Raw genomic sequence first — 23,603 nt, forward strand, 5'->3', positions numbered from 1 at the left:
CGATCCCAGGTTTATGGTATCAACATGAAGCTGGCATCGAATACCGTAGAGCAGTGGTTCCCAAACTATGGTACGCGTACCACTAGTGGTACGCGAAGGTCTCCAAGGTGGTACGCGAGCAACTTATTAAGTTCACACAAAACGATCTTTATTTCACACAAGTTTTAATTCACACAAATTACGTAGAGCGTGAAATTTCACACTATATTTCCTGCTAAATTCTAATTCATTGGTGTATTGACGCATTGAACTGTTAAGCAAGGTTTCTTTGTGACGAAATAGATTTATTATGACGTAATGAATCTGTTATTACGACGTAATAAGTCCTTAAAGTCAGTTTTTGTAATAAGCTACTAGTTGTGTTGACAGTAGCACTGTAGCGAGGGCGGTAAAAGTTTGACTAAGTTTTGTTTAATATTTACGAGCCTTTGGTTACTGAAGGCCAAAGTTACTAAGGTAAAGTTAGTTAGTAAAGTTTAGTAACATTTTTATTCATTAAATTCTAACATGATTGTAGGTGGTACGAGAACGCTGCATGAACCAAAAAAATGGTACGCGAGTAGATAAAGTTTGGGAACCACTGCCGTAGAGCGTGTCCAAAGCTGTTGAGGGCAAGCCACAGCTATGAAGTCAGACTGGAAAAGGACAGGTTGCACGTGGTACGCAGGGTGCACATGGTACGTATAGACGCCCAAATCGGCTTGCTGCGAAGTACACGTTCATAACAAAAGGAACACAAAACATTATACAACTACAGTGGCCCGCATGTAAAATTCAGAATTTTTTTCAGACATATCTTTTATGATCTAACATTCGTTATCCAATGCAAACCTTTGTGAGCAATCGTTTTTTCATTACACACATTTTTTTAAATTTTAAACAGTTACAGTACGGCTGGTATTATGGTGCATAAAATACCCAAATCTCAACTTCTGCTAATTTCCCTTTTAAATGATCCAATGATAATCATGCCAGTGGACTGTACTGTAAACATCATCTTACGTGCTCTATCTTTTCCAAATGCTTTCTGGATACTTTACAGTCAAAGCTGTTGGTGGAACCATCGAAGTGGGGACCCAGAAGCTAACCGATGCTTTAAACCAGGGTTGGGCAACCTTTTTTACTGTAGGGCCAATTATAAATGTCAAAATTGGATCGAGGGCCGCACATGTGCATAACACAAAGTGATTTTGCTTTGTTTCTTACCAAATATGCTTAACTACAAGTAAGCTTACAATTCGTATTTGATTCTAGCCACATTTTGCCAGATCGCAGAAAACTAGCATCAGGCGCACTAATCAGCTCAAAAATATGTAATAATTGGACTCGTTTGCCAGTACGTTTGAAATACAAACGTCTCTGCGGGCCGACAAGCTATAATGAAGGGCCGCAGGTTGTCCACCCCTGCTTTAAACTTTTTAAGCAGCAAAAACACAATACCACACAAAGTAATTGATATAAAGCTTAAATACAAGTGCAAGCAGAAGCTTTGTTACAGCGAAAAAGAAGCACATACTTTATCAATGCAAGAAAATACAAAATTACAGAACGTACAAGATATTACGCGCAATAGATTTGAACAAAATACAAATGCTACGTTGTTTTAGAGCAAGATTGGTTTGTACAATGCTTAGAAAATTTGAAGTCTTGCTTTCCTGTTAGAAACAAATCAGCGAATCTTGCTTTAGGATAAAACTTTTAGAGTGTGACGTCATCAGATTTTCACAAGCCACGATTTTCGGTGTCTGATAAAACTCAATCTGAAATGGAAAGTTAGATTGAAAGCACGGCACCAGCATAAAACGATTGAATGAGTGTAAATTGCAATGGGACGACTGGCTTGAGGCAAAACTACGTCTGAGATCCATACGCTTGTGGTATCTATTTCTAAACAAAGTGTTTTGCTGAGCATAAATGTGTTGCTCCAAACAACATATTGAAACATTTTTAAGAAGGCAACATAGTTAGTAAAGTATGTTCTAAGTCAGGGATGGCGAACCTTTTCAGTTGAATGGGTCAAACATGAGATCAAAAGTCGGAAAGAAAACAAAGTGGGTCACATATTTTATTGTATGTCAATGTCAATGAGAAGCTTGTTGCTGCATCTTCTCTGCAAGTCTTGCAATCCTAGGTAGTTTACAGTTTAATACACGCAGCAGTCATATCTGAGCTGAGACGATTCCTGGCACTTGATTTTATGAAATTCATGTGAAAACAAGGATTCGCATGAATATGTTGAACCGAACAGCGTCAACAAAGTAACAACAAATCGTACGTTTGAATAAACATATCTGTTGCCTCGCAATTGAGTCAACAATCTGTCTTTTAAGGCAATAGACAATCTGGCAAAGGGCTTAAAGTTAACTGTTGTGTTGCTTTTTAGTCTTGGAAATCTGGTAACCCTACCTATAGTAATCAGTATAAACTTTGGAAACTACGAGTGGGTCACTGGAATTCACGTGGTGTCAGTGGTTCGCCATCTCTGTTAATGTAAGCGAAAGCCAGTAACTAATTAATCCGTAGTTACCATACGTACTTGTTTTGGGGATTAAACCTGTTTCGAATCAGTTAAGAAAATTTGTTTTTTTTGCCAAAGAAACGTAATTTCTTTCAGAATTTAGACCGTCTTTGTTCTTGGCTTGGAATCCTGTCAATGCCATTGATGGCAAAACCCAATTTAATTTTCCACTTAATGATTATATTATGGTTTCTTATACTGGAGTTTAAAGTTTATAAAATTGTAGTTAAGACGGTATTAGAACCAACAACCCTGTGAGCATAAGGCAGTTACGCTAACGACTAATCCATACTTTGTCATCAGTGCGAAATTTACCTGTAGTTGTTAAGTGCAAGTGCGTCCTTTAAAGTGTCAGGCAATGGAGCATTGGATGTCTCGGGTAAAATAAGTGTTAAAACTGATCCGATGATAGCTAGGAATCCCATGATATAAAACGGAATGGCGAGGTCGATAATTTCACCTGAAAATGAATAACCTTATGTCATTATAAGATGAAGAAGCTCATTGGGTAAATTATTTCTTGGTTTATCGCACAGTATAAGGCAGTGAATCTCAAACCGTGCGCCCTGAAAGATAGCCAGGTTCCGCCAAAGATAGGAACAAGTAAGTTTATATGATAAAATTCTTATCAGTTTGTGACTGATTTCCCCCTTTACTATCAAATGGTGTCTTACAAGATGGTTATTTAATATCTGCGATCTTGATTCAAAAAGTTTTTTAAACACAGCAGTATAGGAATTGCTGTCTATTAAACTAGGTCTACGCACACAATTACAGCTTGTTAAAACATTTTTGACAACCATGGATAAATGAACATGAAAAAAACCCACCTGAAAATATAAGGAAAGGTGAAATAGCACTTCCTAATCTAGCCGACATTGAAGCTATTCCAACACTTGTATTGCGAAGTAGAGTAGGGAACATTTCACCAGTAAAAAGAATCGCTATGCTTATTGATGTGCCGATAAAAAACCTTCCGATCATTGAGGCCGCGACTCCAACAGTCTCGTTTTCTAGAATACACACCAGTTATTGGTAAGACTAATCGAACCAGAGTTGCAAGCGGGCCCGAAATCTGAGCCCGAGCCCGGCCCGAACCCGAAAGTATACGCCCGAAGTCTGGCCCGAACCTGAAATGTTTTTGAGTAGCCCGTTTAGGCCCGAAATTTTGATTGACAGGCCTATCCACGAAAGCCTTGCAACAAAGGATGAGAAAGAAAAAAGAGAAAGACAACAAACATAATTAACAATAGTAGACAATGGGGTAAACAATACGTTTTAAAGTTGGGTGGGCATTAGATCAAAGCCTGAGACTTGTTACTTAGCTGAGTGATTTTATCTTAAAAAAATGGCGGACACGGAACGTAAAGTCAGTCCCGTTTTCTCACAAATACCTAAGCCCGAACCCGACCCGAGTCCGAACCCGGCCCGACTTGCAACTCTGAATCGAACTCTAAAACAGTGGTTCTCAATCAATTTGCAGGGCCTATTCTACGTATTTTTAAAACATCTGGCTTGAGATCTAAAGATGTATTTTTACGGCAGCACAAAAAAACTGCACCATGTCGGCCTTATATTCATTTAATATTAAACCGTTCGCCTAATTTTAGCAAAAATACTAAACCTGATAGACCCTGGACTTTACTATTTAGTTGAGTTTGCCATTTACATATTTGGTTTGGTGGCGAGCCATAGCCCTTACGGCGTTACTTAAAAGGGGCCACAAGGCCCGAAAGTCACTTTTAGGGGGTCACGGTGCATAAAAAAGGTTGAGAACCACTGTTCTGAATCAAGTACTTACGATTCCTTAGTGGTGGTGTAAGAAGACAGAAAGCGCCACTGATGAAAATGCAGATGGAGAGAGAGTTTCTTCTTCCAGTCTTGCGAAGAAGCACGAACATACACAAATACGAAACCATGTCGACCAGTGTTCCAACCGCACAATTGATGTAGATGTTCCCTCCAAGATTCGCTGAGTTTAAACTCAAAATGTAGAAGCAGAGATAGGTCACGCTCCTAGATTTAGAAAGTTTTGATGAATCGTGTATGAATCAGTTGCAAATGTCTTTAGTGGTTGGCGGTTTCCGTTTCACCATAGAAGCAGTTTAAGGCAGTGGTGGGATTCAGCCGGCTCGCACCGGTTATATAGAACCGTCTCACGAAATTTTATGAGATCAGCGAACCGGTTAGCATTACCGGTTACTGTCAATCTTTTGTGATTGAACCAGGTGACAAAAAATTTGAATCCCACCACTGGTTTTAAGTGCTGCTACATCTAGCAACGCTATGGGTGGATTAAGGTCAACAACAAACAATTGTAAATAAACCGTTCAATCGTCGAAATTCCTATTAACGTTACGTGGTGTAACATCAAGATAAAAGACTAAACATTTTATGTGGTTTTTGAAACAAAACGAAGTAAATAAAAATCACACTTAAAGAACAATGATTTCGGACAAAGGGTGTTGATATGCTTTAAAATAAACACACTGGCGGTTGTACATTAATTAAACCTCTTTGCTACATATATAAAGACATTTTGTTGAGGCTGGAAATGTACACATTAGCCCAGTAGCTTTATATACCCCAGACATATTTTTTAGATCTGCAAGCCGTATCTGGTTTGCACGCAATGTTTTATGCGTCGCTAAAACTGCTAACTTGGCCCAATTATCGGTGCCAAGTCGGGTGTAACTGACCACATCTTCTTTCGAGTAGGCCTAAATGTCTTTTTCTTTCTTTAAATATTGTTGACTCGTCTTATACATGAAGTGTAAGAGTTTAGACTAACACACTCTACTGTGCATTTCACGTTTACGTTGTAGATCGCTGTATTTCTTGTCTCTATGCGTATGCTTAATTCTTTAACTAGTCGTTTGGTAAGTATATTTCTAACCATATAAAATGTAGTGGCGTTTCTAACCATATAAAATGTAGTAACTTTAATACATGATAGGCAATCCAACAAAATAGAACTCACGTGCGTTCTTATGGCTATCGTGTGAAATAAATGAGAGTCAACTTCTAGCTGATAATCGTAAGATAAAACAATAGGTTTATAAAGGCAACATAAGGCGCAACACCTACATGGTGATGTTATAAAAAGTTAAGAGAGTTTACGCTCACCACAGAAAACAAGTTATAAGTTGTCGAGTCCTTAACGCCGAATTACTACAAAGCAGAAACGTCTTTAACATTTTCAACGTTGTAATGTCTTCAACTTTGGCCTGTGATGTCAAAATGAAACGTTGTAATCAAAAATCGACTCAGCAGCCGTTATTACACACCTCTGATAACTTTTTGTTGAGTTGTTTTCTATCGGACGAAACAACTTGAGATTTTCGTCTTGTCTGATCGAGCCACATCGGTGACTCTTTGAGTAAAAACCTTAAACGTGAAATCATAATTTTAGAAAATCAGCAGAAACACCAAAACTCTTATATTATTTTTATTCCATTTTATGAACAAAATATAAGAGCTTTGTTTTCTACCACATCAACATGTAACTTTATACTTCCACTGATTTTTCATTTGTCTGTACATTTATTTTCCAAGAGTTAACAACAATATGACAATGCTTACACGAGCAATGGAAAGTATGCACAAGTTGCAATCGAAACAGCTCGTAGCAACCATCTCCAGTCCTTAATAAAGACACCAGCTAAAGTAACATACAAAAACCCGAGCCCATACGAACTGTTGATTCCTAATGCAGCTAGCGCTCTCTGATGTTCAGGAACGCTCTCTTGTGCTGGAAATAAAGGTTTTAAATTCATGTTTTAGAAAAATAAAGAACACAGGAAGCACATGGTTTTACTTATCTTTTTACAAAACATTGCCTAAATGTCATTGCTCTATACCAGTGCTCTTCAAACGGTGTGCACGGTGCACCCTAGGGTCCACCAAAATATGCATGGGGTGCACCAGTACAAAAAGGTATACAAGGGTGCATCACCAACCTTTAATGAACCATTAATATTTGACTTTCAGGATATTAGAAAAAATATGTAGGTTTCAACTGATGTATAAATGAACCTCTGTATTCTTTTAAATGTGGAAGTCTAATATGATTTTCGTTTTAGTTTAATTGACAAATAAGGTTAAAGAGCACTGCTCTATATTACTCTTTGTCTTTTAAAAATTGGAGGTTTTAAAAACGTAAATTGCGGACTCAAAAAGGGTGTTTTGAACGTGACCTAACAAACTGTACACAATGACGTGAAAATGGAACAACAATGACACCAGCAGTCGTTGCGAAATTTTGGTCTCACCCATAACGAAGATGGAAGCATAGCTGAGACCGTGAAACCCACCAACAAAGAAGATCACCGCCACGAAGAACCAGTAGCTAAAGGAGAAGGACAGAAGTAAAAGTAGAATTCCACCGGCAAGAAAAGACGAAAGAAGCACCACGCGACGACCAAACCTGGAAACAGAATGACGCCAATGAAACTTTATGATGTCACAATCATTGCGTCACAGTGCTTTTTAAACTAAACATTCATGAGACAGTATCACTAACAGTGGGTCAACATTTGAAACGTTAGGCAGTTTTTATTCAACAAAGGTTTTTGTATATATACGGTATAGCCATAGGCGCCGACTTTAAATTTTTCCCGGGTATGCCATATTATATGACGTCACAAAATGAGGTCATGAAATACCAAAATCATTTCCTGTCGCTACGTAGGGTAAGACTACGTTAAAGCTTGCTGTATATGAGTTTACACACCATATGTCCACCGCCAGGCCCTTCTGCTACAGTTGCAAATCAACGCATGTTTGTGCCCGGTAACACACCGCGTTGTACATTAAAAAAAATGGGAAATTACGGGGAAGCGGAACAATAAAGATAAAAATGATTTAGCTCGTACCTTACGTTGCAAATTACTATAATGTTAAAACATTTATTTTCTTCTCAGTAACAGCATTATAAAAATGCTTTGTTTTTACGCAACAAAGCGCAAACACTTCTGGCCAAAAAGTCGTTTTATACGTTTCAAAGTCGTTTGTTATGTTCACAGCATACGCAGTGAATTGTATGTGACGCATTATTAATTTTAAAGTTTAGTGTACTTCAAACGACGTCCTAAACTGCTAGAAACTTTTAACAAGCTAACAATTAAGTAACAACCTTCCGTTTGTGACGTAACAATATGCGTTGTTGTTTTTTCGATTGAACTAGACAGTCGTTGTCCTTGTGGTAGAGGCAGTTAGAAGTTAAAACCGTATTCTCATAATTTAGTTCACAAACGACGTAATAGCCGGGGTAGCGTTAGCGCCAACACCTTTGTTGTGCTGTGCTTTTTACCACCCTTTAATGTTTAAATTCTAAAGCTTCTTGAAGACGACACAATTGTAATGAATGCGAATAATTCATGGGCTGTGAAATAATAACCGCGATTGAAATTAATTGTGTATGTTACGTATTAGTTCGTATCAGATTAATTTCCATGAAGCAATAACGCATAACTAACGTTGGTCCGATTCTCGGGTATGCGGCATACCCGAGGTTTTCGTCCGAGTCTTACAACTGCCTTAAGAAAAGACAAAAATTTATGCACTTAAGTTTCATAACTAACTGACATGCGAGTTATACCGTGTCATGAACAAATTTTTCGTGTTACTGATATACTGTCTTAGCAACCCCATAGCTTGAGGAGCACTTGTCCATGGTTAATGCCGTGGCGCAACGTCGCAGTTTGTGGGAAACGTTATTTCAGACACCGAACCAAGGTTGTTCGCTTGTATTTAAATTAAAGGGTACATCTAAAATATACAGGATCACTAGGATCGCTCGGTGCACCCTAATATCGCTTGGTGCACATTTGTATCATTTGTACCACCTTTACATCGCTTGGTGCACATATATATCACTTGGTGTGCCCTTAATCTCGCTTGGTGCACCTTAACGTCGCTTGGTGCACCTTAACATCGCTTCGTGCACCTTAGCATCGCTTGATGCACCTTTATATCACTTGGTGTACCCTTATATCCAGCGGTGGTACGCTGATCTCATAACATTTCGTGAGACGGTTCTATGGAATCGGTGCGAACCGGCTGAAACCACCATTGCTTACATCGCTAGGTTAAGTCGCACTAAGCACAGTGCCGGATTAACCATTAGGCAAAGTAGGCACGTGCCTACAGGCCAGTCAAAAATCCAGGCCATAGTTGCAACAACGATCTTTGTGACAATGATTTGGCAACACTGATAATTCTAATTTTTTAGTTGGCAACCCTGATTTTCAGGCCACTTATAAAATGTGCCTACAGGCCAGCAGACCCTTAATCCGGCACTGACTAAGCAATAAAAAGGTGCATCAAGCGATATAAGGGCACACCAAGCGATATAAACATGCACCGAGCGATATAAATGAGCGCCAAGCGACAAAAAAAGTGCATCAGGCGATATTAAAGTGACATTAAGGTGCCAAGCGATCCAAGCAATCCTGTTATTAAATGCACCGGCATTTAAAATATACTAAATAGACCCAATTGACTCCACAGAAAAGCGCATAACCACGTTACTAAACTTAGGACAGGTTGGCTAAGTTGCAAAAAAACGAAAAGGTACAATTTCAACGTATATGGTATCAACATGAAGCTGTCATCTAAAACCGTATTACGTGTGCAAAGCTGTTGAGCTGGGTGGGAAACGCAAGCCAAACCTATAAGGTCAGGCATGCGGGTTTACGGCTCACTGAAGAAGGACAGCGAGATCAAGTATTTACTGAACCCTGGAACGGCACTTTAAGAACATTTCCCGCGTGTTAAGGAATAACGGTTTTTCGCGTAACTTGCACCATATGACACATAACACAACGAATCTTGAACGATGTTGGATAAAAGTGGCAATTAAAACTAAAATTAGTTAAACTGAACTAATCTTTTGACCCAAGGGTGATAAGGTCACTCGCTTGCTCGTCTACCTTTGCGACTCGATAAACTTTTTTATTATTTGCCCCCAAAATCACAACCCAACATTTCCAACACTAACAAACGTGCAGATAAAGACATACTTATATCCTGACGCTGCGACGCGCTATTTCAAGTTCGCCCTCTTTACCACCTAGGGTCTCTTTGCCTGCCAAGCGCGACGCTGCGCTTCACTGACATGCCAAGACGCCCACAGGAACTAGAGTGTGAAATAATTACACATTTGCAAGCGATTGCGGTTCACCATGTTCATGCAATTGTTGATCCCTGTACATTTGACTCGACTTCAAACAACAGAAACCAGTCCTAGTTTTGTTTATTAGTGCAAATATTAGGCACACAAGTCCTAATCAAATATACAATTTTTAGGGAAGAATTTTCCTACAACAAAATATATTGCTCACCAATTTTTTTCATAAAGTAAGTTTTGATCTTTCTTCCATTTCAACCTGAAAAGGATGTCAGTAAAGATTTATATTGTCTTTTTTGTCAGTTTGGCTTCCAGGGGTGCTGAAAAGGGATTTCTAAAAGACTGTATATTACCGGATGTGCAGATCAGGTCATATTTCTTGCACAGTCTGGGACAAATGGTGAGTTAATAGTACAATGGCTGCGAGAAATATAACACTTGCACACAGACAAACATTTTTAAACAAATTGTTGCTTGCAACAAGGATATTTAACTAAAATTAATAAATCTTGTATTTTTTTGGAATGATTCATTACCACAAAAGGTTTTGACACAACATGCTTAAACAGCCTTTGATTTACACAAGGACCTTGTGTTGTTTAGGATCAGTGATTGGTGGAATCTATATTTATAAGATTGGTCAGCAGATCAGGCTGTAAATAGAATGTTGAAGGTGCTAGTGCTACACCACAGTTGAAACTTCAAGTTTATAGAGTTTTTCTAGCAATGTATTTTACACTGTCAGAAGCCAATACATTGCCAGAACGCTCTATGAACTTGATATTAAGCCTGACAGCAATATCTTATATACACAGTTGAAACTTATTGCTCACATGGAAAATTATTGTCATTTTGCCATAATGATAGTTATACAGTACCTATTTTTTTCCCAAACCAAGCACAAAACAAGTAGCATACTATTGTAAATTTGTAGCATTGTTTACTTTAACTATCAACAAAAACTTCCAAACATTTAGGCCAAAACATGGGTAAGTCAACATTTCGAAGGTAGCCTGCGACCCTTACCCACACTTTTTTAGTTTCACTGCGTTAGAGTCATGTCGCAATCCCAAGAAGATAGTATTGCAAGGTCCACTGTAAATTATGTTGAGACCCATATTTGGAAATGGTCCAGAGTTTCTACACAACTGTTTTTAATAGAACTTTGTGGAATAAAAATAAAAACTGGACTTGTAAGAATTTTGATGCATAGGTATGACCTGACAATTTTCAGTTCATACCTGCAGCTTTTCAAACATGACCATTTGTCATATATTCAAGTTGTGCAGGGATTGCATTTTTATAAACTAACCTCAATTTGGATAATCTTGCTTCTGGTAGAGCTCCATTTGTTGGTCGATGTTCAATAGCTTGTAATTTTCAGGAATATTTACAGGAAGGTCACCTATTCTATCCCAAATGTACTTTGGTTGTTTCCGACATTCTTTTTAATCTATTTATGTAAAACATACATTATGCAGACGATTCAACAATCACTGTTGTCATCATTAGTGCATTGTTATCTTTACTTTAAAACTTTCAAAAAAGACAACATAAACAACTTGTATATTTTTCTCTCTAAACACAGCAACAGTTTACATTTAAAGGCATTTACCACACTTACTTTTTCAGTTATCTTGTCTTGTCTCGGCTCCTACAAAAATTGACATTTTACCAACAATATATTACAAGAACAATTAACATTACAAGTACAATTACCAATGCCACATACTTACATTTTTTTTAAATGGGGCTCTTTTAAATTTTAAAAAACACAACGTTGTCATTCATTTCATAAACAGACATATTTTAAAAAAATGGTCTTTTTTGTATTATGAAATTTGCTTTCGGGAAGCAATCTGTAAATAATAATGCAATAAATGGTTTAATTACACCACATTTTAGTTACACCACATCACTTACTTCGCATTTCTTGATATCTTGTTCGGTCTGTGAAATATAAGATATATATTAGTAAGACATTGTTTTGGAAATGATCATAAACAGGTCACTTACTGTTGTAAAGATTGAAACAGTTAATAAGGTAAAACCTGTAAAAATGAACTTTATTATCTTCTTTGGCGATTTTCTTTCTGTATCTGTAAAATAAACATAACAAATCAAGTTCTCTTGCTACATTTTTAACGACTAACTTTACATTTAAAATAACTCACTTTGCTGTCAGCTTGTTGGTTGCAGCTTAATTTTCTTTACATTGCAATTGATAAATTTTAACGTCCATTGTACGATAACCTGATTACTTTAAAAATAGCATTTTATTTAATTACTTACAAAATAACAAACAGTAACAGTATCTCATTTTTCATTTAACCTAATTTGTCACTAAAACACGCCATTTTGGCGCGAATGCTCTATTGCACCACCTACAGGAAATTATCTAAATGTTGGTCTGATTTGTGGTGTTACCATAGTATACTAACATGGTAGTCCAGCTATTGTTACCGTCACGCTTGATTAACTCTGCACGCTTGTCGGATGCTTGCATTGAGTTGGGTGCCTTAAGAGCAGGAAAATGACAAAACTGTGCGTGTGTGGTCGGTTGTATGCATCTACCATGTGTAATATTACTACGTTTGGTTGGAATTATGCTGTTGGAGGGAATTTACTGAGTTTTTTTGCCTTTTAGTCCTTCTTTAACCGCGTTGAAGTGATTTTAGCGTGGTTTTACCTAACATATTCAAGGGTGCATAAAGCTTGTTACGGATCAAACTAAAGTCTGGTGAAAATGGAACTTTTCCAAACTGACTGCATTTTTAATAAACTGATGTTTAACGACTTTGACCCCGACCAGGAACTCGATCCGGACAGACGGAAAGTCAAGCTTAAACGAAGACCATAGTTTTTCCAAAGTTACTCATTTTAAACTGTCAACAAGAGGTAGATTTTTCCTAAAAGAACTGATTAGATGAGAAACCATGCAAAAGAGTGATGTGAAGCAAAAAGTTTATTTGAAAAAAAATCAAGGTACAAAAACAATTTCTAGACATCATAAACAACTAATAAAGTGGTGCAGAAAAACAGTCAAATGCTGTGATAAGTAACATGGAGTTTAAAGTATTTGGAAGGTGATGTTTTGTTCAAGGCAAAAAACAATTTTGCAAAAGTAAGTAAAATTGTTAGCAAGTTGTCCACCATGCAATCACAGGGCCAGCTGGTTTCTTTTATGGAGCAAGGGCCTGGAAGTCTCACTTATCCTTCATTAGAGTTACTTCAACTTTCTCAAAGTGTGTACCTGAAATGAGAGAAAGTTTTTTAGCCAACCAACAAGCTAGACTTTTTTTGTGTATTGCAAAAGTTATGAAAGTTTCCAAAATAGGACATGTGATATTCTGAAAGTTGATATGGATAAAGAGAAAGTACCCAATAGGTTTTAATATTCGTGGATTTATTTATTCATGTCTTGTCGTTCACGTTTGCCAAAAAGCTCTTTTCTAAAATGTTCCAAAGGTCTACCAAGCAAACCAAAAAAGAGGAGCTCTGAAAAATAAATCAAAATGACTGTCAAAAGTGCCTGTACTTTCTGCACAAATGTGCTTCTTTTTTCAAATTACAAAATATGAAACTACTTTATGTTAGCTTTTTAATAATAATGTTATAGCTAACAGTAGGCTACTATGAAAATCGTATCCGAGTGCAGTATAAAGCCAAGTGATTTACTAATTATAGGATTTTGAAAACAGAAGCTGTAGAAGTAAACAGTGCACACTGTCTCGACCTATAAGGTCTCATCAGTGCAGCTGATTAAAAGACATATGCCATATTGGTTAGTGTAGCCATCTGATGGCCCTCCAGTTTGTTGGAAGTAACAGGCAGAACATTAATTCCTCACCAAATCTGTTCAATACCACAAATGGGTATAAACCACAGAAAAAAAACTGATTTTTAATGCCTAAGCAACTGCTGGGGAACCAAAGTGATGACAATATGATTAATAAGCCAATAGATAGATGATAAGTAAGCTGCAAATACTGCTCACTGTTTTGACCTGTAATGTCTCATCAGCGCACATGATGATAAGACATAGGACATGTTGGCTAGTGTAGTAACATGCTGAAAAACCTTGCCTCGCCAATTCGGTTCATTGCCGCAATTTTAAAGCAATTCTTACAAAAAAGATGCCTGTCTATAAGTTTTTAAAAATATACTTTAAAGAGTTCATACAATTGAAAGCTAAAAACGTTTTAATAGCTCTACATACATTAAACAATAAACCCAATAACTAAAAAACTTTAAAACAGACACAGATTTGTCGCCAGCGGCTTTTCAAAACTAGCTGTTTACCATGTACCTCATACAAAACTTCAGGCGACGTGCAGTGTTATTCATGCGTAACCGAAATGCGCAGGATAATAAAAGAAACGAGAGGAAAAAAGGAGCTGGACTACCATGTTAGTATACTATGGTGTTACCATATTAGTAAAAAAGGTGATCTGGGAAAACCCCTAAAATGCTACGATTTAAAGTTTGATTTTTGTTGCAAAAATATGACTACAACAATTGGCCTTTGTAATCTGATTTGGTAAACTACGAAAAACTGCAAAACGTTAAAGCATTCCTGGGCAGTCACTAATCCAAGTACTAATCAAGGCCAAAGTTGCTCGAATTTCGAATACGGGTGCTTCAGCCTGATGTTGTCACAGTCGGTTTTTATCTTTGTTAGATAACCTTGTCAACTGTGTAACTAAGCCGTTCTAATTCTTCCAACACCTCACAAAATCTAAAATCTTTAAAGTTAAGTTAGGCACCTTCCCAAATCTCAATAACCGCTAACTTTTTTCGGGGTTAAAATGTTAGGTTGATATATTTACAAGAACGAACACGTAAAAGCGTATTATCCACTTTAATCACCGGTTGTTAGTGTAACCGTGAATTTAATATTCTTGCTGAATATTTTAAGTACGGAAACATTCCTTTGCAGGTTAAATTTTGTCAACGTTCTTACTTACACAAAGAGACGACGCATAAGCACTTTCAGTGTTATTAAAAGCAACACATAGGGAAACCAAATTTGCTACATATTTAAATCGCATATGTACCTAGAGCAGTTGTTATCGAGGCGTCAAATAAAATGCTGTAGCAGTGCATATCACAAGTCGAAGGTACAATAGCTTTCAAGAAAAACGTATGGTGCAATTTACTAAGGTACATACATTTAGGACAATTGTATAATGATAATACTTCAACATAGTAAAAGTGCAGAAATTTAAGATTTTGATACTCTTTTGCTAAATTTTGAATAAAACCGCTTGGAGGCTGACGTGGGCCGTCATCACGTTTTTGCGAACCAGGATTTTCGGCGTCTGATGATGTCCAATCTGAAACGTAATGCTCAGTTACTATAGGGTAACCATATCTGCGTGGAAAAAATTTCCGACGGTTTTAGTAAGTGTCTTTGGCGACCCCAAAGGTTCCGTTACAATCACTGGATGGATTCAGCCGGTTCGCACCGGTTCTATAGAACAGTCAGCGAACCGGTTAGATCAACGAACCGGTTAGCATTACTGGTTGCACTGAATGGACTTTTTTATATCAAACGCCATACGAATTCAAAATAATTGTAAAAACTACTGTATAGGGTAAACTTCTTGGCGTTAAAATTCCAGACATTTAGAGTGCTTTTGTTTAAAAAAAAATCCGGACACAGATTTTACGCCCTAATTCGGATATGTCCAGGAAATTCCGGACGTCTGGTAACTTTAGGTTAATAGCATATGGCACAATCGCAAAGCACCAAAGCGAAGGTAGTTGTAACAAACGTAGTTTCATCAAATGCAAATTTGGATAAACATAGCAACCATCGACATTGAAATTACATGTTGTCACCACGGATACAGAAATTGCCTCTACATGATTGGAAGCCATAACTGTACAATGTGGTTGCGATAACTATCCTACCTGTATTTGTTAAGTGCAAGGGCGTCCTTTAAAGTGTCAGGCAGGGGAGCATTTGACGTCTCAGGTAAAATAAGTGTGAAAAATGATCCGATGATAGCTAGGATTCCCATTACATAAAATGGGATGGCAAGATCAATCATTTCACCTGCAAAAAAAAGTCAGAAGCAACAGATTTTTATTTAGTGTTTTTCAACCTTTTCAAATCTCAGCCATAGTTTTTGCACAACGACTTGCACAGTTGATCAAAACGTAAAGTTAAATGTAATTGAAGATAACGATACAAAATTGAAGACATAATTAGTACGTTGATGCTCTTAAAAACCTTTAACTTTTTTAAATTAATTTGAGTTCCTGGACCTTGAGCAACATTGTTTTAGTATGTTGAAGTAAGTGAGTTTATGAATGGAAATTATCCTTTACGCTGTAGGCTACCTGCACATACCACTACAGCTTGTTCGTCTGCTTTGTATCCAATAAGTTAAAATCGATTAGGCATGAAACCCACCTGAAAATATAAGGTAAGGTGAAAGAGCACTTCCAATTCTAGCCGACATTGAAGCTATTCCAACACTTGTATTGCGAAGTAGAGTAGGGAACATTTCACCAGTAAAGAGGATCGCTATGCTCATTGAAGTGGTGACAAAAAATCTTCCGATCATGGATGCAGCGACACCAACGGTCTCGTTTACTATTAAAAACAAACGATTGTTGCACTATGTTCTGGATTATATCAATTGCTGTTTTGGTAACTTCCTAACCTTGTGCTAACCAGACACTTTTGATGTGCAGTTGAATAACCGTATTTTAGCGGAAATAAAGGTGCACCAAGCGATATAAAAGTGCACCAATCGGATATAAAGGTGCACCAAGCGATATGAAGGTACACCAAGTGAAATAAAAGTGTACCAGTCACAAATAAAGGTGCATCAAGCGGGATATTTATGCCTAAAGAAGTTATGCCGTGCATAAACAAAAGAGTCAAATTTAGTTGTGTAAGAGCAACAAAAAATAGAAACAAACAAAAGTACTTACAAGGCCTTAGTGGCGGTGTAAGAAGACAGAAAGCGCCACTGATGAAGATGCATAGAGAAAGAGAGTTTCTTCTCCCAGTCTTGCGGAGAAGCAGGAACATGCACAAATACGAAGCCATGTCGACCAACGCCCCAAACACACAGTTGATGTAGATGTTTCCTCCAAGATTCGCTGAGTTCAAACTCAAAGTGTAGAAGCACAGAAAAGTCACATTCCTAAATTTGCAGTTTTTAGTGTGTATTTGTAAATGTACATTATAAAATGTTGTATCTTCCTTTAACCCATCCAAATGAGGGTAAGATCAATTCCCTTCAATATTTTGTTCTTTTTACCTAATACTGTGACCCCATGCACCCTTACGTTGATGTGACAAACAACCGGCTTGTTTGGTAAAATGTAAATTTGAATTGATACACTTTAAGAGGGCAAACTGTTTTAAAGTGGTGGTACGTATGTTATCATACACAATGCAAATTGCTCGATTTTTGGTGGACCCCATGCACCCATTGGTACCTCTGTGACTGTAGTGAGCACCCTGGGGTGTAACGTGCACCCAGGTTGAAAAACGCTGGGTTGGAATACTAACTTCTTTTCTGTTTAACCCAGTAGTATGCCCCATGGTAAACTAACACCAGCAAGCAAAATAGGGACTCTAATGACGATAATAAACATAGTTTAGTGGTGGATGCAACAGAAGGTTACAAATTAGCCGCAAAACCAACATAGATTTTATGAAGTCATACTACAGAGATCGTGTTCACCACTTACCACAGAAAACAAGCCATAAGTAATCGATTTCTCAACACCGAATTACTACAAAGCAGAGACGTCTTTAACATTTTCAAAGCTGTGATGTCTTCAACTTCGGCCTGTGATAATTAAACGTTTTTTGTGCACATGGTAACCAAAAATAAGACTCGGCAACCATTGTTACTAACCTCTGATAACTTTTTGTTGAGTTGTTTTCTATCAGAGGAAACAACTTGAGATTTTCGTCTTGTTTGGTCGAGCCACATCGGTGATTCTTTGAGTAAAAGCCTTAAACGTGAAATCATAATTTTTTCTAAAGTTTTTCTAAAGAATTTTTTTAAAGATCACTCTACAGATTTTATTTCCAATAACTATAATTTGAAGAAAAATCTTTTTTCACCTCTGATTTTTTTACTTTCAATTTCTCTTCCAAACATTTAAACTGTAATGCAACACTTACGCGAGCAGAGGGAAGTATGCGCATCTTGCAATGGAAACAATTCGTAGCAACCATCTCCAGTCCTTGATAAAATAACCAGCCAACGGAACATACAAAAATCCGATCCCGAACGAAAAGTTAATTCCTAATGCAGCTAACGCCCTCTGGTGTTCAGGAACGCTCTCTTGTGCTAGAATTTAGGATGTAAGAAACAATGATGGTTAAACACAGAATCTAGAAATAATAACAGTAAATGTTCTTGAAGCAGGTGAGCTTTAAAATTTAAACTATTATTTAAAACGACAACAAAATGCTTCTTTGGCTTGACATGTGACATTTCATAGTAATCAATACTATTTCATGTAATGCAATAGCAGGGACAGTTTATTACAGTTAGAAGTGTAATCGCTATGAGAGGAAAACTGGACCTAATGGCTGTAGTTTCGAAATCAGCACAGTTAAAAGATCGTTGGCAAAAAAAATATTGTCTATCTGAGGTAAATTTTGTTACAGTCAAAAAATTAAGTCCAAAAAATAACAAACCGAAAATTTAATGAAACAATTGACTCGACGTACGTTATTGAAACTTCAGCGTTAACTTCATGACGTTACAAGCTGTACATTATAACGTAACAATGATACAACAATACCGCGACACATTTTGCTTTTCCTTAGAGAAAACATCTTAGAGCTTCATTCAAAATCATTGATTTAAATTTCCAATCTCCTACACGACTAATTTGCTACCGTACCTTAGCACGGCACCCGAAAATTCGGTCTCACCCATAATAAAGATGGAAGAATATGTGAGAATGTGGATCGCACCAAGGAAGAAAATCACCGCCACGAAACACCAGTAATTGTGAGAGAAGGATAGAATTAAGAGAAGTAGCCCACCACCGAGAAAAGACGAAAGTAGCACCACGCGACGACCGAACCTAGAAACCACATGACGTCATTAAAATTTTATGACGTCACTAACATTTCGCCGAAAGATATTTTAAACAAAACTTTCTGCGAATTGAGAAATTTTAATTGGGTTCTATTCGAATAAGATTAAAACAACAAATATGTTTATTTTACTTTAACAAAAGAGTTTTTACTTTTTTGGTTAATTTTTTCCAAACTTTCATCGGAATGAAGTCAGTAAATTTATAAAGCACTTATATTGTATGATTTCTATAGCTTTACCTGTCGGACAGCGTCCCACCGAGCAAACTCCCAATCATGAGTCCGATCATGAAAATACATTGAATAGTCGGCCGCTTCCATGCATCGTCACACACAAGGTCAAACTAAAAAGTGCGAATATATTTTGATTATACCAATAGACAAAATTGCAACTGAAATACGAAATCCCAGTTACTCGTGTTTAGGTTATACACTTGATACACTTTGAACTTTAAAGCTAATTGATTTTTTTTAGAAAAGTCGAGTCCTGGTCATTTGTCCTTTGGTTTCAATACATAAATATTTTGATTGAGCAGCATCTTCAATATTTTATTTAGAAAGATTTTGAGCATTACAATATGCACTACACAAAGATGGGTTAAAATCGAGAGGTGACGCAAAGAGCACAGGGCAAAATTCTTATTTTAAGTAATCGTTAGTGCTACTTGCACCACATTAGTATTCATCAAAATTTGTCTCATGTCAAAATTTTTCATATTTTGTGAAACGTTTTAACGTTGGTATAAAAATGCAGGATTTATGTATAGTCAAAAGTAACAACACTGGCAACGCATCAGTTGATTTCAGGGGCGTGAAAGGCTGGTCTTGGGAGTCCGCGAAAATGTTAAGCATTTTGTTTCGAAAAAACAGTTATTTTATTTCACAATGCTTCCCTCCTTTTTGCTGGCCCTTTGGTACAGAAACACAGGCATAGTTCGGTTAAGAAACAAATTTTACCGCGTGTTTAAATTAGAGATGTACCGAATATTCGGTTTGCCGAATTTATTCGGCCGAATCGGCCACTTTTTCAAAGATTCGGTTTCGGCCGAATAATTTGTTGCGATTCGGCCGAAACCGAATCTTTTATGAATACACATTTAAAGCGTTAAACGTGTCTTTCTGCTTAGTACCAACGAAAATCGCGTCCATCATTATATTTTTTAAAACATTGACGCTTTTCCCACTGCAGAAAAAAAATCAGTAATTCATTGTCGGGTTGGCAATCATTCTTGAGGCAATGTTAAACCCCACAAAACTAAAATAAGGACGAAACACAACCATTCTGCACTAATTGCCTGGTAGATAAAATAATGTTTTCATGTCAAACGCGTAGGGTACGACTTCGCGTGACGTCATAAATGATTCGGTTGATTCGGCCGAATTTATTGGGCAAAACCGCCGAATATTCGGTTTCGGCCGAATCGAAATTTAGCCGATTCGGTACATCACTAGTTTAAATCCACTGTCCAGTTGTACCTAAAAGATTATTTGAAACCAAACCAGAACATTACCAAGTTGGGAAATGTTTATTTCCCGGTTAAAATCTGTTGACAGTCTTATAAAGAATTTGGTTACAGATCCCTACTTGTGATAAATATATATTGAAAGGTGGAAATCGTTGCAAGAATGGTAACAGAACAAGGAATGATCTCCATTCTCCAGAATCAGTTTACCAGGATTTACAATTCTTACCAGCACATTATTTCAATTGCTTTACCTCTGTAACAACTGTCACACCCATATCCTTGCTGTATTGCCATCCGTCCAAGCAACCCTCAGTCTCCACAGACCCAATTGGATTTTTTGTTGTGTTAGCCAGTCTGCAATGGGAACGCGTATTGTCGACGAATCAGAGTTTAATCAGAATATGACTGTTTAGGTCTCGTTTGGACTTCAACTAAAAAAGTTCGGGCCTGAATTTTAACTCTACTACTTTGAGGTTGAAGACGAACGTGATTTTTTACTGGGAATTTTTACCCCTGATGCGTTCATGCATATCAACAAAGACTCATCAAAATGCTTTGAATTCCGGCTTGCCTTGGTACAACATTCAATATACGTGGTGCACTATGATTCATACATGAGTATGCCGTGACCCCTGTCTGCATAAACGCTGTAGGGCCCAACGAACACTAATAACTGGGATCAGCGCAAAAGCGTTCATTGGCAGATCGACATGGCTTCGGTACAACGCAATCAATATACCTGCTGTGCTATGATTCATACATGAGTTTGTCGTGACCACCGGTCTGCATGAACGCTTTCGGGCGGATTCCAGTTACAAGTGTTCGTTCAGCCCCAAAGGTTTACTTAAGGAGAATTTGTTTGCAAATGATGTTGAGACCAAACGATTTTCTTTACGTAGTATTTTACTTTATTTGCCCGAATATACATGCGCGGGTGTGTATTAACATGTTACGTATACAGCCACACATTCTATACATTAGCAAGCACGTCTGTCTACCAAACTGATTAAAATTGGCGTACATACAATTCTGTACTATAGGCTGTTTGAGGTAGTATTATGTAAAAATAACTACTAATCGGTGAAGTAATTGAACATTAATTACATCATAGGTTCTCGTAAATTACTGAATTTTTACACCAGTTTTTACATATAATTGTATTTTGGTGATAATATCGGATTTTTAATTCTTTAAATTAGTTACTGTGATAAAGAAATCACAAAATTTCATTGTAAATAGCAATTCAGGTATTTTTACCTTTGGCATTGTGGGTCCATTTGGACGGTTTGATTCCACATCACGCTATTGTTCGTAAAACTTTCGTTTGTGTTGGACTAAAGAAAAACACGAACTGTTGGATCAACTATGAAACAGCAATTTATGATGCACTTTTATTTTTCAGAAATACAAAGTTTGAAGATATTTGATTGTTAAATAAATATTGCGTTGACCAACAGCGTTAAAATGTATAACTTTTCGAGTGAAAATTTTTGTGTTGACAAGAACGATTGTTAAAATGTGTACATACAATGTGTTCGCTGTCTACAAGCTTATTTTCAGTCAATTCTAAACTAAAAAGTTCATGACGAAATGGATTTAAAATGCATCGTAGCCATTCAGTGATAGCGATAATTTCTTGTATAAACTGGTATCAGTTAACCGATCTGTTACAATCTACATAAAAATGGTAATATGTCCTAACATTTGTTGTTGAAATGACTTAGATTCGATACCCAATCAGCAGGACTTAAATTTAAGTTTGAAGGTACTCGAGATACGAAAGTCTTATTTTCAAGTATTTAGGTACAACACCAAAAAAGTTTGTTACCTCGTTAGCTAACTTGCATCTGTGATTTGGTACATTGTATAAGAAATTGGGTACAAAGATCATGTAAGCCAGCGAAGACATGGGAAAGGATAAGAGAAGCAAAATCCATAGGTGGTGAAATTTGGATTTCCGTTCTACCCTTGGCCTTTGATGATGCCTTTCTACATCTGGTACAACCCCATGCGTTGGAATCATAGACTCCAAAGGATTGTTGTTTATTCCATTTACTTCTAGAGGGGTTTCATCGAATGACATTGCAAGGCTTTGTCAGTCTATGAAACCACCCCAACATATAGACGCAATCTACCAACGCAAAACGGGCTTCTAAAAAAACAAATGAAGTTGTTGAAATGGGTTAAAACCAGTGGTGGGATTTAGCCCCGCGTTCGCACCGGTTCTATGGAACCGTCTCAAGAAATTTTATTGAGATCAGCGAACCGGTTAGCATTACCGGTTACTGTCAATGGACTTGTTGTTAAAGAACCGACTAAGAAAAATATGACTTTGTGATAGAACCGGCTGACAAAAAAATTGAATCCCACAACTGGTTAAAACTCTCTTTGTTGTAAACTTGTCGCCGTGGATCCAAGTTTATGTGAACGTAGGTATCTGTACTTACAGCAACCGGACACAGATGAATTATATTTTGATAAACACTTGGCTTCTGAGACTGGTCTGAAGGACTTTTTGTTCGAGCACGAAACCTATGTTTTTGGCAGTACGCCCTGTGGTAAAATTTTTCATTGGGGTTGAGTTAAAAGACTTGAACCAACACGGACCTCGGACTCTCTGCACACGTTTTAAAACCGTAAAGCCCCATGTATAATTAACCGGTGGGTCAAAGTACATACAAGAATCGTGCTTAGGCAAGTCAGTCCTTATGGCTGCTGAAAGTCGAGTGCCATTAGTAAAACAGGTGTTACGTTTTGACACGCGTTTGATCTTAAAGTTACAAAAAATCACAATTCAGAATATCCTGTAGCAAGTGCTGCAGTCTCCCAGCTGTTGTTGTCTCAACCCTTTGACAGGAAGCAATTGGATGTCTAGTGCAATTAAATTGCTGTGCTAGCGCAGACTAACGGCATTTACAGACAGTTGCAGCAGAATGAAAGCAAGCCACCTTCAGCCACAAACTGTTGAGGTATCATACTAACCACCGCGTATTAAGTCAATTTACACTGCTTTAACGGTATACCTAGTTTAACTGACTCAACCCTAAATGTTAAACACTATAGAAAATCAAACAAATCCGAAGCGCTCAACTTGCTTCTGAAAAATGCTAGCAATACGTTCATTTTCTTTGCCTAGCAACTGCAAACAATAGGCCTACAGGGCAACATTAGAAAACACAAACATCCGGACGACTGACACAGGAAATTAATGCGACACAAACGTTTTACCACTTGTCTGCTTTATACCATACGTGTAAAGTCAAACAGACTTGCTTTATTAACACAGCACAAAAATATCGTATCTGCACATGAAACACATGTCAAGTTTGGCTTTTCCCGTTGTAAATGAACGGAATGTATTAGAAGTGAAGGGCGGCATATCGCCGTGCCAAACCGTGCAAG

At 37.4% G+C, this 23,603-nt stretch overlaps 2 protein-coding genes and 1 long non-coding RNA gene across 3 annotated transcripts in view; all 3 read right to left on the reverse strand.

The window, feature by feature from the left end:
* Positions 1-324: 324 nt before the first annotated feature.
* LOC145213272 (solute carrier family 22 member 4-like) lies at positions 325-11,024 on the reverse strand (the record flags this gene model as incomplete). The annotated part of the gene is made up of 10 exons (XM_080081504.1): positions 325-1,760; positions 2,834-2,978; positions 3,349-3,531; positions 4,320-4,534; positions 5,645-5,745; positions 5,806-5,905; positions 6,101-6,269; positions 6,790-6,944; positions 9,862-9,906; positions 10,960-11,024. Coding segments are annotated over 10 exons (1,224 nt in total), but the record flags the coding sequence as incomplete, so codon positions are not given.
* A 1,570-nt stretch (positions 11,025-12,594) lies between these two features.
* LOC145215342 (uncharacterized) lies at positions 12,595-14,062 on the reverse strand. The gene is made up of 2 exons (XR_013857269.1): positions 13,029-14,062; positions 12,595-12,900 (listed from the first exon to the last, which is right to left on the reverse strand). It is a non-coding gene; the product is annotated as an uncharacterized LOC145215342 (long non-coding RNA).
* A 427-nt stretch (positions 14,063-14,489) lies between these two features.
* LOC145214216 (solute carrier family 22 member 4-like) overlaps positions 14,490-23,603 on the reverse strand; it is a 34,499-nt gene continuing 25,385 nt past the window's right edge. Inside the window, exons 3-14 of the mRNA XM_080082706.1 lie at positions 22,030-22,353; positions 21,459-21,535; positions 20,453-20,555; positions 18,976-19,079; positions 18,568-18,722; positions 17,806-17,974; positions 17,534-17,633; positions 17,364-17,464; positions 16,596-16,810; positions 16,069-16,251; positions 15,564-15,708; positions 14,490-14,983 (exon numbers count right to left, since the gene is read on the reverse strand). Coding sequence (XP_079938832.1) covers positions 14,938-14,983; positions 15,564-15,708; positions 16,069-16,251; positions 16,596-16,810; positions 17,364-17,464; positions 17,534-17,633; positions 17,806-17,974; positions 18,568-18,722; positions 18,976-19,079; positions 20,453-20,555; positions 21,459-21,535; positions 22,030-22,284 — 1,653 coding nt within the window. The 5' untranslated portion in view covers positions 22,285-22,353 and the 3' untranslated portion in view covers positions 14,490-14,937. The remainder of the gene's footprint in view (positions 14,984-15,563; positions 15,709-16,068; positions 16,252-16,595; positions 16,811-17,363; positions 17,465-17,533; positions 17,634-17,805; positions 17,975-18,567; positions 18,723-18,975; positions 19,080-20,452; positions 20,556-21,458; positions 21,536-22,029; positions 22,354-23,603) is intronic.

This window comes from Phallusia mammillata, chromosome 2 (assembly GCF_965637545.1).
Source record: "Phallusia mammillata chromosome 2, kaPhaMamm4.hap1.1, whole genome shotgun sequence".
Taxonomy (NCBI): domain Eukaryota; kingdom Metazoa; phylum Chordata; class Ascidiacea; order Phlebobranchia; family Ascidiidae; genus Phallusia; species Phallusia mammillata.